The sequence below is a fragment of the Symphalangus syndactylus genome, chromosome 13 (assembly GCF_028878055.3).
Source record: "Symphalangus syndactylus isolate Jambi chromosome 13, NHGRI_mSymSyn1-v2.1_pri, whole genome shotgun sequence".
NCBI classification, from domain to species: domain Eukaryota; kingdom Metazoa; phylum Chordata; class Mammalia; order Primates; family Hylobatidae; genus Symphalangus; species Symphalangus syndactylus.
Genome location: NC_072435.2, coordinates 34,116,117 through 34,130,071, shown reverse-complemented (window position 1 = coordinate 34,130,071; position 13,955 = coordinate 34,116,117). Strand labels below are relative to the sequence as shown.

Below are 13,955 nucleotides of genomic sequence, written 5' to 3'. Positions count from 1 at the left end.
AGATCATAAGGATGAGGCATAATTGACTCTGGATTGGAGACGCTGGTGGACAGGGAAATACTGGCTTGGAAAAGGGGTGTGTTCATTCGGACAGTCACTTTTTTATTTTTTTATGTATTTATTTTTTTGAGACGGAGTCTCACTCTGTCGCCCAGGCTGGAGTGCAGTGGCGCGATCTCTGCTCACTGCAAGCTCCGCCTCTTGGGTTCACGCCATTCTCCTGCCTCAGCCTCCCGAGTAGCTGGGGCTACAGGTGCCTGCCACCACGCCTGGCTAATTTTTTTTTGTATTTTTAGTAGAGACACGGTTTCACCACGTTAGCCAGGATGGTCTCGATCTCCTGACCTCGTGATCCACCCACCTTGGCCTCCCAAAGTGCTGGGATTACAGGCGTGAGCCACCGCGCCCAGCTGGACAGTCACTCTTAATATCTACCCCAAGTCTTTCATGCTGCTATTTCAGACCATTTCTGGGGGCTGCTGAGAGTCATGTCTGTTAGGTTTCGGGGTTTTCTTCTTGGGCTCTGGGTAAAGATGGAAGCTCCCCAGGTGAATGGGAGGCGGCTTGCTGGGCCAGCTCTTCCCTAGAGAGGAAGAGTCCCTGCCCTTTCAGCTGCTATTGCATCGAGTCTTTCCTTCTGTGACTGGGTCTCGGCGTTGTGCCTCCTCTCCCTTTAGATGTGGATGAATGTGAGGTTGGAGGACACAACTGTGACGGTCACGCCTCCTGTCTCAACATCCTGGGGAGTTTCAGCTGTAGGTGCCTGCCAGGCTGGGTGGGGGATGGCTTCGAATGTCACGGTGAGTACCTGGGAGCAGGGAGTCGGGGCAAAGCAGAAGAGGTAGGTGGGGGGCAAGGCTGTGGGAGGGCGGGATCCGGGGGTGTCTGCAGGGGGGCAGTCAGGATTGGAGTGTCGGTGGGTCTTTCTCCCTTCTGTCCCCACCCAATGCACACACCGTGGGGTGGGGGTTCTGGGCTCCATCTCCTGCAGACCTGGATGAATGCGTCTCCCAGGAGCACCGGTGCAGCCCAAGAGGTGACTGTCTCAATGTCCCTGGCTCCTACCGCTGCACCTGCCGCCAGGGCTTTGCCGGGGATGGCTTCTCCTGCGAAGGTGAGATTAGGGGGGTGGGAGGGCAGCCACGGGGGCTGAATTCACGGTAGCCACCATGGTCACTCGACCTCCTGACTCTTTCTGACTCAATTGCCTGCTCCGCGGGTGCTGGAGAGGCTGTGTCCTTGACCCAGGGGGTGCTGCTGCCTGCCCACAGCTCCCTTGAACGCTTAAGTGCATGGGACACTTCCTTCCTGGCTGCCCTCCTCCCTGGATCCAGAGAGACTGGGTCCCCTCTCTGGAGGCCAAGAGTCCAGACCATCTCTCCCCTCCCTGTCCCTGCCTCGGTCACTCGCCTCCCACCCCCGAGTCAGGGACTGAGTCCCCAGGGCTACTTGCCTGGGACTCTGGCTGACAGCAAAGTTTTCCAGTGACTGGGGCCTCCCGCCCACCCTGTGTGGGTCCTGGTCCACCGGCCTCCAGCCGTTCGAATCTTGGGGCCCCTCAGACAGGGACGAATGTGCCGAGAACGTGGACCTCTGTGACAACGGGCAGTGCCTCAATGGGCCCGGCGGGTACCGCTGTGAATGTGAGATGGGCTTTGACCCCACCGAGGACCACCGGGCCTGCCAGGGTGAGGTTGGGCCCGGTAGGGCAGAGGACAGAGTGGGTGGGTCCCCGCCACAGACTCTGGGTGGGGCAGGCTGACCCAGGGTCCCCGCAGATGTGGACGAGTGTGCACAAGGGAACCTCTGTGCGTTTGGGAGCTGTGAGAACCTGCCTGGAATGTTCCGCTGCATCTGCGATGGTGGCTACGAACTGGACCGAGGGGGTGGCGACTGCACAGGTGTGAGGTCATCTGGGCTGGAAGGGGAGAGGAGAGAGCAGGAGTTGGGGCAGGGGACATGGCTCACTCCCTCGCTGCCCTCAGATCTCTTTTCAAGCATCCTCCCCTGCAGTCTTGCTGGGGGGCGGGGGGCGCCTTGCCTGATGTCCCCATCATTTCCCGTTCCCGTTCCCCTGCTGAATAAGTTCAGTGATTGAAGTGGTCTCTCCACCCTAGCTGCTGAAAGGGGTCACCCACCTCTGTGTGTTTTAGAAATGGGCAGATGGTAAATATTTTTGGCTTTGCAGGCCACACGGTCAGTCTCTGTCATAATGATTCAACTCTGCCATTGTAGGTCAAAAGCAGCCACAGGCAATATGTAAATGAATCAATGTGGCCCCTGTACCAATAAAACTTTATTGACACAAACAGGTGGTGGACCGGATTCAGCCTACAGGTTGGAGTTTGCTAACCCATGGTTTGAAAGTTTTTTCTATATATGGGTTTTGGCTGGGTGTGGTGGCTCATGCCCATAATCTCAGCACTTTGGGAGGCTGAGGTGGGAGGATCACTCGAGGCCAGGAGTTGGAGATCAGCCTGAGCAACATAGTGAGACCCCATCTCTAAAAAGTATAAATAAAAAATTAGCTGGGCATTGTGGTGCACACCTGTAGTCCCAGCTACTCCAAAGGCTGAGGCAGAAGGATCGCTTGAGCCCAGGAGTTTGAGGCCGCAGTGAGCCGTGGTTGCACAACTGCACTCCAGCCTGGTCAACACAGCAAGACCCTGTCTTTAAACATCAATAAATTAAGAAAATAAAGTAGATATGGTTTTCATATGCTGACTGCATGGAACCCAGGGCAGGTAGAGTTCAATGAGCAAAACTGCCACGCAGAACAGAGCAGGAGAGGGAAAGGGGTTGGGAGGGGACAGGACAGACTGGAGGCTCCTGTCCCCTTAGGTTTCTTCCCAGGGAAGGACATGACATTGTCCCACAATCTGGTGCCCAGGAGCTGACCCTGAGCAAGGGCTACAGCTTCCCGGAATGAAGCCAGGAGGGAGGGGGGCCGAGGGAGGGCTCCCTGATGAGGACCGCGCCTCCTCCCCACAGACATCAACGAGTGTGCAGACCCAGTAAACTGCATCAACGGCCTGTGCATTAACACCCCCGGCAGCTACCTCTGCAGCTGCCCCCAGGATTTTGAGCTGAACCCCAGTGGAGTGGGCTGCGTGGGTGAGTCCATGCTCAGCTCCAGATCAGGGTTCTGGGGTCAGCAGAGGTGGGTGGGATTGCCCCCTGGGTTAACTCAGATGTCAACGTGTTCAAATCTACCTGCTTCTGACTAATGGGACATCTGCTGTTCTCCCGCAAGAGTGGTTGTCCTTGTCACCTGTTGAAATAGACACATGCATGTACACGCACACATACAGCTTTCCCCTTGACACCTACTAACCATCTTTTCTGCATGTTCAGACACTCGGGCCGGGAACTGTTTCCTGGAGACGCATGACCGAGGGGACGGCGGCATTTCCTGCAGTGCCGAGATTGGAGTTGGTGTCACCCGGGCTTCCTGCTGTTGCTCCCTGGGCCGGGCTTGGGGCAATCCCTGTGAGCTGTGCCCTATGGCCAACACCAGTGAGTCCCTGCGGGGCAGTTGAACGCCGTGACCTGAGCCACTGAGACCCGGGAGCTTAGGGAGTCACCTCTGCTAATGGCGGCAGTGGGGGGCTTAGGCGACAGGAAAACCAAGAACTGGGGAAGGAGAGGGGCTTGTCCTGGGTCACACAGCGTACTCTTGGTAGTTCATTGGCTGGGCCTCTCTCCAAGGTTGCTTTCTGTAAATTCTCTGTGTTTTTAGTCACTTGATAATTCAGTCAACAAACACTGAGAGTTCCTCTGTGTCATGTGCTGGGGGCTGGGGACTCAGAGAAGGATGAGCCACAGCCTTTGCACACTGCTTCTCCCTCACCCTTAAACCAACAGTTTCAGGACTATGAGAGTAGAGCTGTCCTAAGGGTTTTCTTTGAGGCACAGCCATAGCTCAGGAGAAAGCTGTGGGGAAGAGAAAGCTGTGGGGAAGGCTTTCCAGGAGAGGAGGCTTGAGTGAGGTTTTGAAGGATGTGTAGGAGTTTTCCTAGCAGAGTAGGGGGAATGATGTGCAATGCAGTGAGAACAGTATGTGCAAAGGCCTCAGGTGTGAAACAGGGAGGTACGTGTCCACCTATTCAGGTGTATGCGTGTGTGAATGTCCAAGGTCTTCCTTGCGTGGGGAAAACTTGCAGTTACACTAGAATATGGTTTTGGATCAGAAGGAATAATCTTCTCTCCCTCCTACCCCCAGCCACTACCACGTAACTCTGCTCACATGTTGAATGGGAACCCACACTTACACACACACACGCATGCACACACACATGCACACACACACACACAAGCAGCCCCAAGACTGGCCAAAGTCTCTTGGCCCTAAGAGGCTAAAGAGATACGGGGATGTAGTTAGTACAGTAGAAGTATGCGAGCCCGCTCTTGAGCCCTTTTCAGGCTTCCTGCTGTTGCTCCCCTGTATCCCCTAAGCTTTGCCCCAATACCCCACCTCACAGGAGCCTGTTTCTCTTTACAGCTGAGTACAGAACCCTGTGCCCGGGTGGTGAGGGCTTCCGGCCTAACCCCATCACTGTCATTCTGGAAGGTGAGTTCCTGGCAGACCATCCATCCATCTGTCTGCCTAGAGACTGACTTTTCTCTCATCCCCACCTCACCAAAGTGCAGAGTTGAGCAGTTTTGTCCTGGGATGGGGCAGATCTTTCCACCTGGAGGCTGGGCAGCAGGACCGCACTATGCTTTTAGTTTGTGTTTAATTTTTTTAATCTGTTCTTTCAGCCATTTCTTCCACTTGTTGGTTTATTGATCTTTTCATTTGTCCCCCATCGTTCCATTCATCCTCCATCCTTCTGTCCATTTATCCTTCCATCCACCCATCCTTCCATCCTTTCATCCATCCATCCATCCGTCCATCCATCCATCCATCTATCCATCCATCCATCCATCTATCCATCCTTCTGCCCATTTTTTCTGTCCATCTGTACATCCATACATCCTTCCATCCAGCCATCCTCCATGTACCCATTCGTCCATTCTTCCTTCCATACTTCCATTCAACCATCCTCCATCTACCCATTCATCCATCCCACACTCATCCCTCTCTTATCCTTTTGTCCCTCCATCTAGTCAACCATTCATTCCTCATCCTTCATTTATCCCTCATTCTTTCATCCATCCCCCATCTTTCTGTCCACTCATCCATCCATCCATCCATCCATCCATCCATCCTTCCACCCGACCATCCATCCATTCATCCATCCTTCCACTCATCCTTCCATCCATTCATCCTTCCATCCATCCATCCATCCATCCATCCATCCATCCATCCATCCATCCTTCCACCCGACCATTCATCTATCCTTCCACTCATCCTTCCATCCATTCATCCTTCCACTCATCCAACCATTCTCCATCTACCCATTCATCCATCCCCCCACTCATTCCTCTCCTATCCTTCTATCCCTCCATTTACCCATTTATCCCCCATCCTTCCATTCATCCATCCTTTCATCCATCCCCCTCCTTCTGTCCATTTATCCTTCCATCCTCCCATCCATCCATCCTTCCATCCATCCCCCCATCCTTCCATCCAATCATGCTCCATCCACCCATTCATCCATTCATCACTCATCCCTCTGCTATCCTTGTATCCATCCATTCACTCATCCATCCATCCCCCATCCTTCATCTAGCCCCCATTCATCCATCCATTAACCTATTTTCCACCCTCCCATCCATCCATCTCCCACCCACCTATCTCTCATTCTTCTGCCCATCTGTTCACCCATCCATCTATCCCCCATTCACCCATCCATCCTCAATACATCCATCCATCCACTCGTCCATCCACCCATTTCCCATCCACCCATTCCCTACTCCCTTTCTATTCCCCCCATTCATCCACCCTTCCATCCATCTTCTATCTCCCATCTATTCATCCATTCATCCCCCATCCTCCATCCATCCATCCACCCATCCAGTTATCCCCCCATTCACTCATCCACCCATTCACTCATTTGCCTATCTACTCACCTATCTATCCACCTTCCTATCCATCCACTCACTCATCATCTTATTCATTGACCCACTTGCTTATTTACCCATCCACTGTTTCATATGCATGCATCCATCCACTCATCCATCCACTCATCCATCCATTCATGCATCCTCCCATCCATCCTTTCTATAGGGAGTGACGAGGTTGGAGAAGACTATCTATTCTCCATCTAGAGGAAGAAAACTATCTATTTCTCTATCTAGAGGGAACTATGTGGTGGATAGGAGAATGGACCAACAGATGAAGGGAATGGATTTGAATTTAGGGTGACATTAACTCAAGAGAATCTGTGTCCAGCCATCAAGATAGACCCTTCAAATGTCTATCAGTCATGGATAGCACTTGGAGATCCTCGAGAGGGCCCTGGAGAACCCAGAGCATGGTGTGGGTGCCCCTTAAGTCCTCTGCATGGGTTTAGCTCCCAAGCTTTGCTTCCTTACTTCCTGACAGACATCGACGAGTGCCAAGAGCTGCCAGGGCTGTGTCAGGGGGGTGACTGCGTCAACACGTTTGGCAGTTTCCAGTGTGAGTGCCCACCTGGCTACCACCTCAGTGAGCACACTCGCATCTGTGAGGGTGAGCATGGATTCTCTTTGGGGTGGGTCAGGCTCTTCTGCTCTCTCCCTGCCTTCCTGCCCTGCCAAGCCTCACAAGGGTAGAGAAGGGAAGGCCTCATGGAAAGGCTTCTGCCTCCTGCCTCCTCTTTTGTCATGATCTGTCAGTTCTCTCTTGCTGCTTTGAAGATGTTCGTGGCTGCTGTGGATCTGTGGCATGGGGGATGGTAGGCAGGCCCTCTAAAACGCCACGACACTCCCTTATGAAATACAGCAGCTTCTTTCTTCACCATTTCTTTGTCTGGGTGTTGTAAGCTTTTGACTGGATTCCAGAGTTCTGCAAAAGTTTATTTTTGTCTGTTTTGCCAGCTCAATAGTTGCTTTTGTGGAGGAATGGAGCCCTGGAGTTCCCTACTCTGCTATTTTTGGTGACATCACTCTTAGCATGCTAATATTCCGCCACCTATTTTTGTCTGCTAGCTAAGAATACTTTATTACACTTTTTTCAATGGTTGAAAAAACCAAAAGAAGAATAACATTTTGTGGCACATGAAAATTATATGAAATTCAAGGCTGGGTGCGTGGCAGCTCACACTGGTAATCCCAGTACTTTGGGAGGCTGAAGTGGGAGGATTGCTTGAGGCCAGGAGTTCAAGACCAACCTGGGCAACATGGCAAGACCTTGTCTCTACAAAAAATTAAAAAACTAGCTGGGCACGCTGACTCATGCCTGTAATCCCAACTACTTGGGAGGCTGAGGCAGGAGGATCACTTGAGCCTTGGAAGTCGAGGCTGCAGTGAGCCGTGATTGTGCCACTGCACTCCAGCCTGGGTGACAGAACGAGACCCTGTCTTAAAAAAAAAAAAAAGAAAAAAAATGGCTGGGCACAGTGGCTCATGCTTGTAATCCCAGCACTTTGGGAGGCTGAGGTGGAGGGATCACGAGGTCAGGAGTTCGAGACCAGCCTGGCCAACATAGTGAAACCCCATCTCTACTAAAAATTCAAAAATTAGCTGGGCATGGTGGCACATGCCTATAGTCCCAGCTACTCGGGGGGCTGAGGCGGGAGAATCACTTGAACCTGGGAGGTGGAGGTTTGCGGTGAGTCAGGATAAGGCCGCTGCACTCCAGCCTGGGCAACAGAGTGAGACTCTGTCTCAAAAAAAAAAAAAAAAAAGGAAAGAAAGAGAGAGAGAAAGAAAGAAAAAGAGAAAGAAAGAGAGAGAGATGAAAGAAAGAAAGAAAGAGAAAGAAGAAAGAAAGAAAGAAAGAAAGAAAGAAAGAAAGAAAGAAAGAAAGAAAAAGCAAGAAAGCAAGAAAGAAAGAAAGAAAGAAAAAGAAAGTTATATAAAATTCAAATTTCAGGGGTCCATAAATAAAATTTCCTTGGAGCACAGCCAGTGCCACAGTGTGTTTGCATATTGTTTGTGTCTGCTTTCTTGCTACGTTGGCAGATTGAATAATCATGACACACTGTAGTCTGGCCCGAAAAACCAAAATGATCTGGCCCTTTAGAAAAAGATTACTGCCCCTGGACTAGAGTAATGATTAGATTGAGAATCAATTTTTTCCCCCAAGAATACTTTATCCATAAGGTTCTTGATTCCTATCATATCATAGTAGGAAGACATGGATTATCCATTCTTGGTGATTATAAAACTGACTTGTGAACTCAGGTCATTTTGTTCCTAATAGAAGCAGTATCATCATCAACTTTATTTTTATGAATATATATTTTTTTAGAGCCAGTGTCTCACTCTGTTGTCCAGGCTGGAGTGCAGTGGTGTAATCACAGCTCATGGCAGTCTTGACCTCCTGGACTCAGGTGATCCTCCCACCTCTGCCTCTCAAGTAGCTGGGACCACAGGCATGTGCCACTATGCCCAGCTAAATTTTCATTTTTTGCAGAGATGGGACCTCACTATGTTGCCCAGGCTGGTCTCAAACTTTTGGCCTCAAATCATCCTCCTGCCTTGGCCTTCCAAAGCAGGGATGATAGGCATGAGCCACTGCATCCAGCTTGTAAATGTTCTTTTTTTTTTCACTTAATGTCATATTGTTTTTATTTGTTTGTTTGATTTTGTTTGTTTGTTTTTTAGAGCCAGGATCTCATTCTGCACCCAGGCTGGAGTGCAGAGGCATGATCACAACTCACTGCAACCTTAACCTCCTGGACTCAAGTGATCCTCTCCCAAGTGGCTGGGACTACAGGCATGCACCACCATGCCCAGCTAATTTTTAAAAATTTTTAGTAGAGATGGGGTCTTGCTATGTTGCCCAGACTGGCCTTGAACTCTGGGCTCAAATGATCCTCCCACCTCAGCATTAAAAAGTGCTCAGATTACAGGCATGAGCCACCATGCCCGGCCCATATTATAGCTTTCTTCATCACTAAGATGTGTGTGCGTTTTAAGCTGATTTTAAAACCAAACTTAGGTCCCTGGTGAAGTGGCCTTGCTGGGTCTCTGGAGGGGAGTTATTCAGACAATTCGTGGACGCTGCCACTGTTCCCTTCCACCATTCCTTTCCCTGCAGATATTGACGAATGCTCCACACACTCGGGCATCTGTGGCCCTGGCACCTGCTACAACACCCTGGGGAACTACACCTGTGTCTGCCCTGCAGACTACCTCCAAGTCAATGGTGGCAACAACTGCATGGGTAAGAAGTGTGATGACCTAGGGAACTGGCAGTCACAGAAGCAGCACCTGGGCATGGGAGGAACTGCTGGGAGCCTTCAAGCCTATGGAGAGGGAGGGTAAGCATATATGAAGTGCTGATATGTGGCAGTAAACAAAGCTGCAGGACTCAGGAGCCCAGAGCTGCCATGAACAGTTGCTCAGGTTGTGCACTGCTCAAAAAAGGCTAAAAAAAGTGAATGGATCCCCCAAGTGTGTTGGTGAAGAGACATCAAGCCAATCAAGCCAGCCAGTAATCTTTTTTTTTTTTTTTTTGAGATAGAGTCTCGCTCTGTCACCCAGGCTGGAGTGCAGTGGCACAATCTCGGCTCACTGCAACCTCCACCTCCCAGGTTCAAGCGATTCTCCTGCCTCAGCCTCCCAAGTAGTTGGGATTACAGGCATGTGCCACCACACCCAGCTAATTTTTGTATTTTTAGTAGAGACAGGGTTTTGCCATGTTGGCCAGGCTGATCTCCAACTCCTGACCTCAAGTGATCTGCCCGCCTCGGCTTCCCAAAGTGCTGGATTACAGGCATGAGCCACTGTGCCTGGCCAAGCCGATAATCTTCAAATGAATCAGTTAATGAGTTCCCATCTCTTTGGCTCCCTCTTCCACTGAGTTAGGTGACCCTTACCAACGTTCTTCTCCCTTATGCCAACTACAGATATGAGGAAGAGTGCCTGCTTCCGGCACTATAACGGCACATGTCAAAATGAGCTGGTCTTCAACGTGACCCGGAAAATGTGTTGCTGCTCCTACAACGTTGGCCAGGCCTGGAATAGACCCTGTGAGGCCTGCCCCACTCCCACCAGTCGTGAGTAACCCTCCCCAACTGTCTTCCCAGCCTGGCCCCTCCTAGCATAATGGTTAAGGAAACATAGTGCTCTTAGGGCTCTTAGATTAATCCTCCTTGTTCTGATGAGAGCCAGAGAGTTGAAGTTTTGTCCCTCTATTAGTCCATTCTCATACTGCTATGAAGAAATACTGGATACTGGGTAATTTATAAAGAAAAAGAGGTTTGGCTGGGCGTGGTGGCTCACGCTTGTAATCCCAGCACTTTGGGAGGCTGAGGCAGATGGATCACTTGAGGTCAGGCATTCGAGACCAACCTGGCCAACATGGTGAAACCCTGTCTCTACTGAAAATACTAAAAAAATTAGCTGGGCATGGTGGCACAGGCCCATAATCCCAGCTACTTGGGAGTCTGAGGCAAGAGAATCACTTGAACCCAGGAGGTGGGGGTTGCAGTGAGCCACGATCATGCCACCGCACTCCAGCCTGGGTGACAGAGCAAGACTCCATCTCAAAAAAAAAAAAAAAAAAAAAAAAGGAGGTTTAATGGACTCACAGTTCCACATGACTGGGAAGGCCTCACAATCATGACAGAAGGTGAAGGAGGAGCAAAAGCACGTCTTACATGGTGGCAGGCAAGAGAGTGCGTGCAGGGGAACTGCCCTGTATAAAACTATCAGATCTCACGAGACTTATTCACTATCACGAGAATAGCATGGGAAAGACCCGCCCCCATGACTCAATTACCTCCCACCCGGTCCCTACCGTGACATGTGGGGATATGGGAGCTACAGTTCAAGCTGAGATTTAGGTGGGGCACAGCCAAACTGTGTCAGTCCGCATGTATGGAAGGCAATACTTTAAAGTGAGCAAGGCAGCTCTTCTTCCATTTTGCAGATTTTGAGAATTCAGGATGGATCAATGGAGTTTTCATTGGTGGGGAAGGCCCTTGAAGATTCACAGGAGTGGCTGGGGGTGGGGTAGGGTGGGAGGGGGTCGGTAAATGTCCCAGGCCAGGGAGGAAAGCACAGACCTCCTGGGCTGGGGAAGGGGCAGACCTGGAGAAGCTCAGAGCCAAGATTGGTACCCTGATGGAAACATCGGTCAGGATGAAGGAAGGTGTTCCAGGTAGGGGCACAGCAGGAGCCAAGACCTGGAGGCAGGACAGAACAGAGTGTGTTGACAGCAGGAATGAGTCCTGTTGGAATGATCTAGCAGCGAGCCCAGGCACCAGGAAGAGCTGCAGGAATGGGGCAGTACTGGGAAGGGAGCTTCTAGGGGTTTATAGAAGTATTCATTTCCCAGAGCTGCTGCAAAACATTACTGCAAACTAGGTGGCTTTAAAAACCAGATGTCATGGCTCACACCTGTAATCCCAGCTATTTGGGAGGCTATGGTGGGAGGGTCACCTGAGCCTGGGAGGTTGAGGCTGCAGTGAGCCGTGATTGCACCAGTGCACTCCAGCCTGGGTGACAAGAGTGAGATTTTGTCTCAAAAAAATTAAATTAAATTAAATAAGTGGAAGGAGGGAAAGGGTGGGGAGAGCAAAAAAAGTTCAAGGTGGCCAGGTGAGGGCTGGGCTCCAGGGATGAGGTTCCCTTCCAGATGGGGAGCGGGTTGGGGTCAGGCCTGCAGCCCCAGACTCAGCTTTGTTCTCCTTTGTGCAGCTGACTACCAGATCCTGTGTGGAAATCAGGCCCCAGGATTCCTCATTGACATCCACACGGGGAAGCCCCTTGGTGAGTGAGCGGTCCCTGCTCTATCCCTGGGTACCCATCCACCTAGGCCTGGTTCTTCCCACCCCTCCCCTCCCCCACAGCTCTTTTCCTTACATCCACTCCTCCATCCTCCCCTCCTCCTCGCCCCACACACCTCCAACTCCCCAGGAATCCTGCCCTCAAAAACACTTTTTTTAAAAAAAAGAATGACACTATTTTTATTAAACCGTTATCCATTTTTTAAAATGATAGTAAAATATATGCAACATAAAATTTACCATTCGAGCCATGCACGGTGGCTCACGCCTGTAATCCCAGCACTTTGGGAGGCTGAGGTGGGTGGATCACCTGAGGTCAGGAGCTCGAGACCAGCCTGGCCAACATGGTGAAACCCTGTCTCTACTAAAAATACAAAAATTAGCTGGGCATGGTGGTGCACACCTGTAATCCCAGCTACTCGGGAGGCTGAGGCATGAAAATCGCTTGAACCCGGGAGGCAAAGGTTGCAGTGAGCCGAGATCTCGCCATTGCACTCCAGCCTGGGGGATAGAGTGAGACTTTTTTTTTTTTTTTGTCTCCAGAAAAATATCATTTGAACCATTTTTAGTGTGCAGTTCAGTGGCATTAAGTACACTTGCATTGTTTTGCAACTATCACCATCCAGAACTTTCTCATCTCCTCCCACTGAAACTCTGTCCCCATGAAACTCTCACTCCCCATCCCGCTCAGTCCCTGGAACCCACCATTCTACTTTCTGACTCTGAATCTGACGGTTCTAGGGACCTCCTATGAGTGGAACCACATAGGATTTGTCGTTTTGTGTCAGGCTTATTTCACCGAGCATGATGTCCTCAAGGTACATCCGTGTTGCAGTTTGTGTCAAATTGCTCCCCGCCCTTTTTTTTTTGAGATGGAGTTTTGCTCTTGTTGCCCAGGCTGGAGTGCAATGGCACGATCTCAACTCACTGCAATCTCTGCCTCCTGGGTTCAAGTGATTCTCCTGACTCAGCCTCCCAAGTAGCTGAGATTATAGGCACCTGCCACCATGCCTGGCTACTTTTTTTTTTTTTTTTTTTTTTTTTTGGAGACGTAGTCTAGCTCTGTTGCCCAGGCTGGAGTGCAGTGGCATGATCTTGGCTCACTGCAAGCTCCGCCTCCCGGGTTCACACCATTCTCCTGCCTCAGCCTCCCGAGTAGCTGGGACTATAGGCGCCCGCCACCACACCCGGCTAATTTTTTTGTGTTTTTAGTAGAGACGGAGTTTCACCGTGTTAGCCAGGTTGGTCTCGATCTCCTGACCTCGTGATCCGCCTGCCCCTGCCTCCCAAAGTGCTGGGATTACAGGCGTGAGCCACCGCAATCGGCCTAATTTTTGTATTTTAATAGGGGCAGGGTTTCACTATGTTGGTCAGGCTGGTCTCGAACTCCTGACCTCAGGTGATCCACCCACCTCAGCCTCCCAAAGTGCTGGGATTACAGGTGTGAGCCACTGCGCCTGGCCAGAATGCTCCCTTTTTAAGTTTAACAACGTAATGCATAATTTAACACCTGCAAGCCGAATTTCAACCATGCAGTGTTTAACTGATGAACCCATTATCGTTTGTTTTAATCCTCTGAATATATTCTCCTTATTTTTTTTAAAAATCAAACCATGGCAAATAAAACTCACTTCTCCTCCAGTCATCACCTCAACTCTGTCTCTTTTCTCCCTCTCTGGACGTTCTTATGCTTTATGGTCAGAATGTTTCTTTCTAGTTTTTTCTTCCTTCATTACATAATAGGTCCCCCACTGAAAATATATGATGTTGGTTTCTGGGGCATTTTACATAAATGATGTAGTGCTTGACATGTTGGTTACAACTTGCTTTTTTCATCCAAATTGTGTCTTGAGGAACTGGCCAGGTTACTATCTGCCATGCAGCCTCTCTCTTTGCCCTGCCTAGAAGTGTTTCATGGTGCAGATACATCCCAGGTCCCCCAGTGATGGGAACTTAGGTTGTTTCCAGTCCTCCACTGATGGACACTTAGGTTGTTTCAGATCTCCTTTTGATGGACACTTGGATTGTTTCCAGTCCCGTATTGATAGATAGGTGGATCGTTTCCAGTCCCCTATGGATGGACACTTATATTGTTTATAACAGTTTTATTGAGAGATAATTCACATACCA

At 50.3% G+C, this 13,955-nt stretch overlaps 1 protein-coding gene across 1 annotated transcript in view; it reads left to right on the top strand.

Annotated features, from left to right (window-relative positions):
• FBN3 (fibrillin 3) overlaps positions 1-13,955 on the top strand; it is an 83,175-nt gene that overhangs the window by 36,398 nt on the left and 32,822 nt on the right. Inside the window, exons 30-40 of the mRNA XM_055237502.1 lie at positions 678-800; positions 992-1,114; positions 1,563-1,688; positions 1,779-1,901; positions 2,992-3,114; positions 3,355-3,516; positions 4,502-4,570; positions 6,491-6,616; positions 9,131-9,256; positions 9,942-10,091; positions 11,737-11,808. Of these exons, the coding sequence (XP_055093477.1) occupies positions 678-800; positions 992-1,114; positions 1,563-1,688; positions 1,779-1,901; positions 2,992-3,114; positions 3,355-3,516; positions 4,502-4,570; positions 6,491-6,616; positions 9,131-9,256; positions 9,942-10,091; positions 11,737-11,808 (1,323 nt within the window). The remainder of the gene's footprint in view (positions 1-677; positions 801-991; positions 1,115-1,562; positions 1,689-1,778; positions 1,902-2,991; positions 3,115-3,354; positions 3,517-4,501; positions 4,571-6,490; positions 6,617-9,130; positions 9,257-9,941; positions 10,092-11,736; positions 11,809-13,955) is intronic.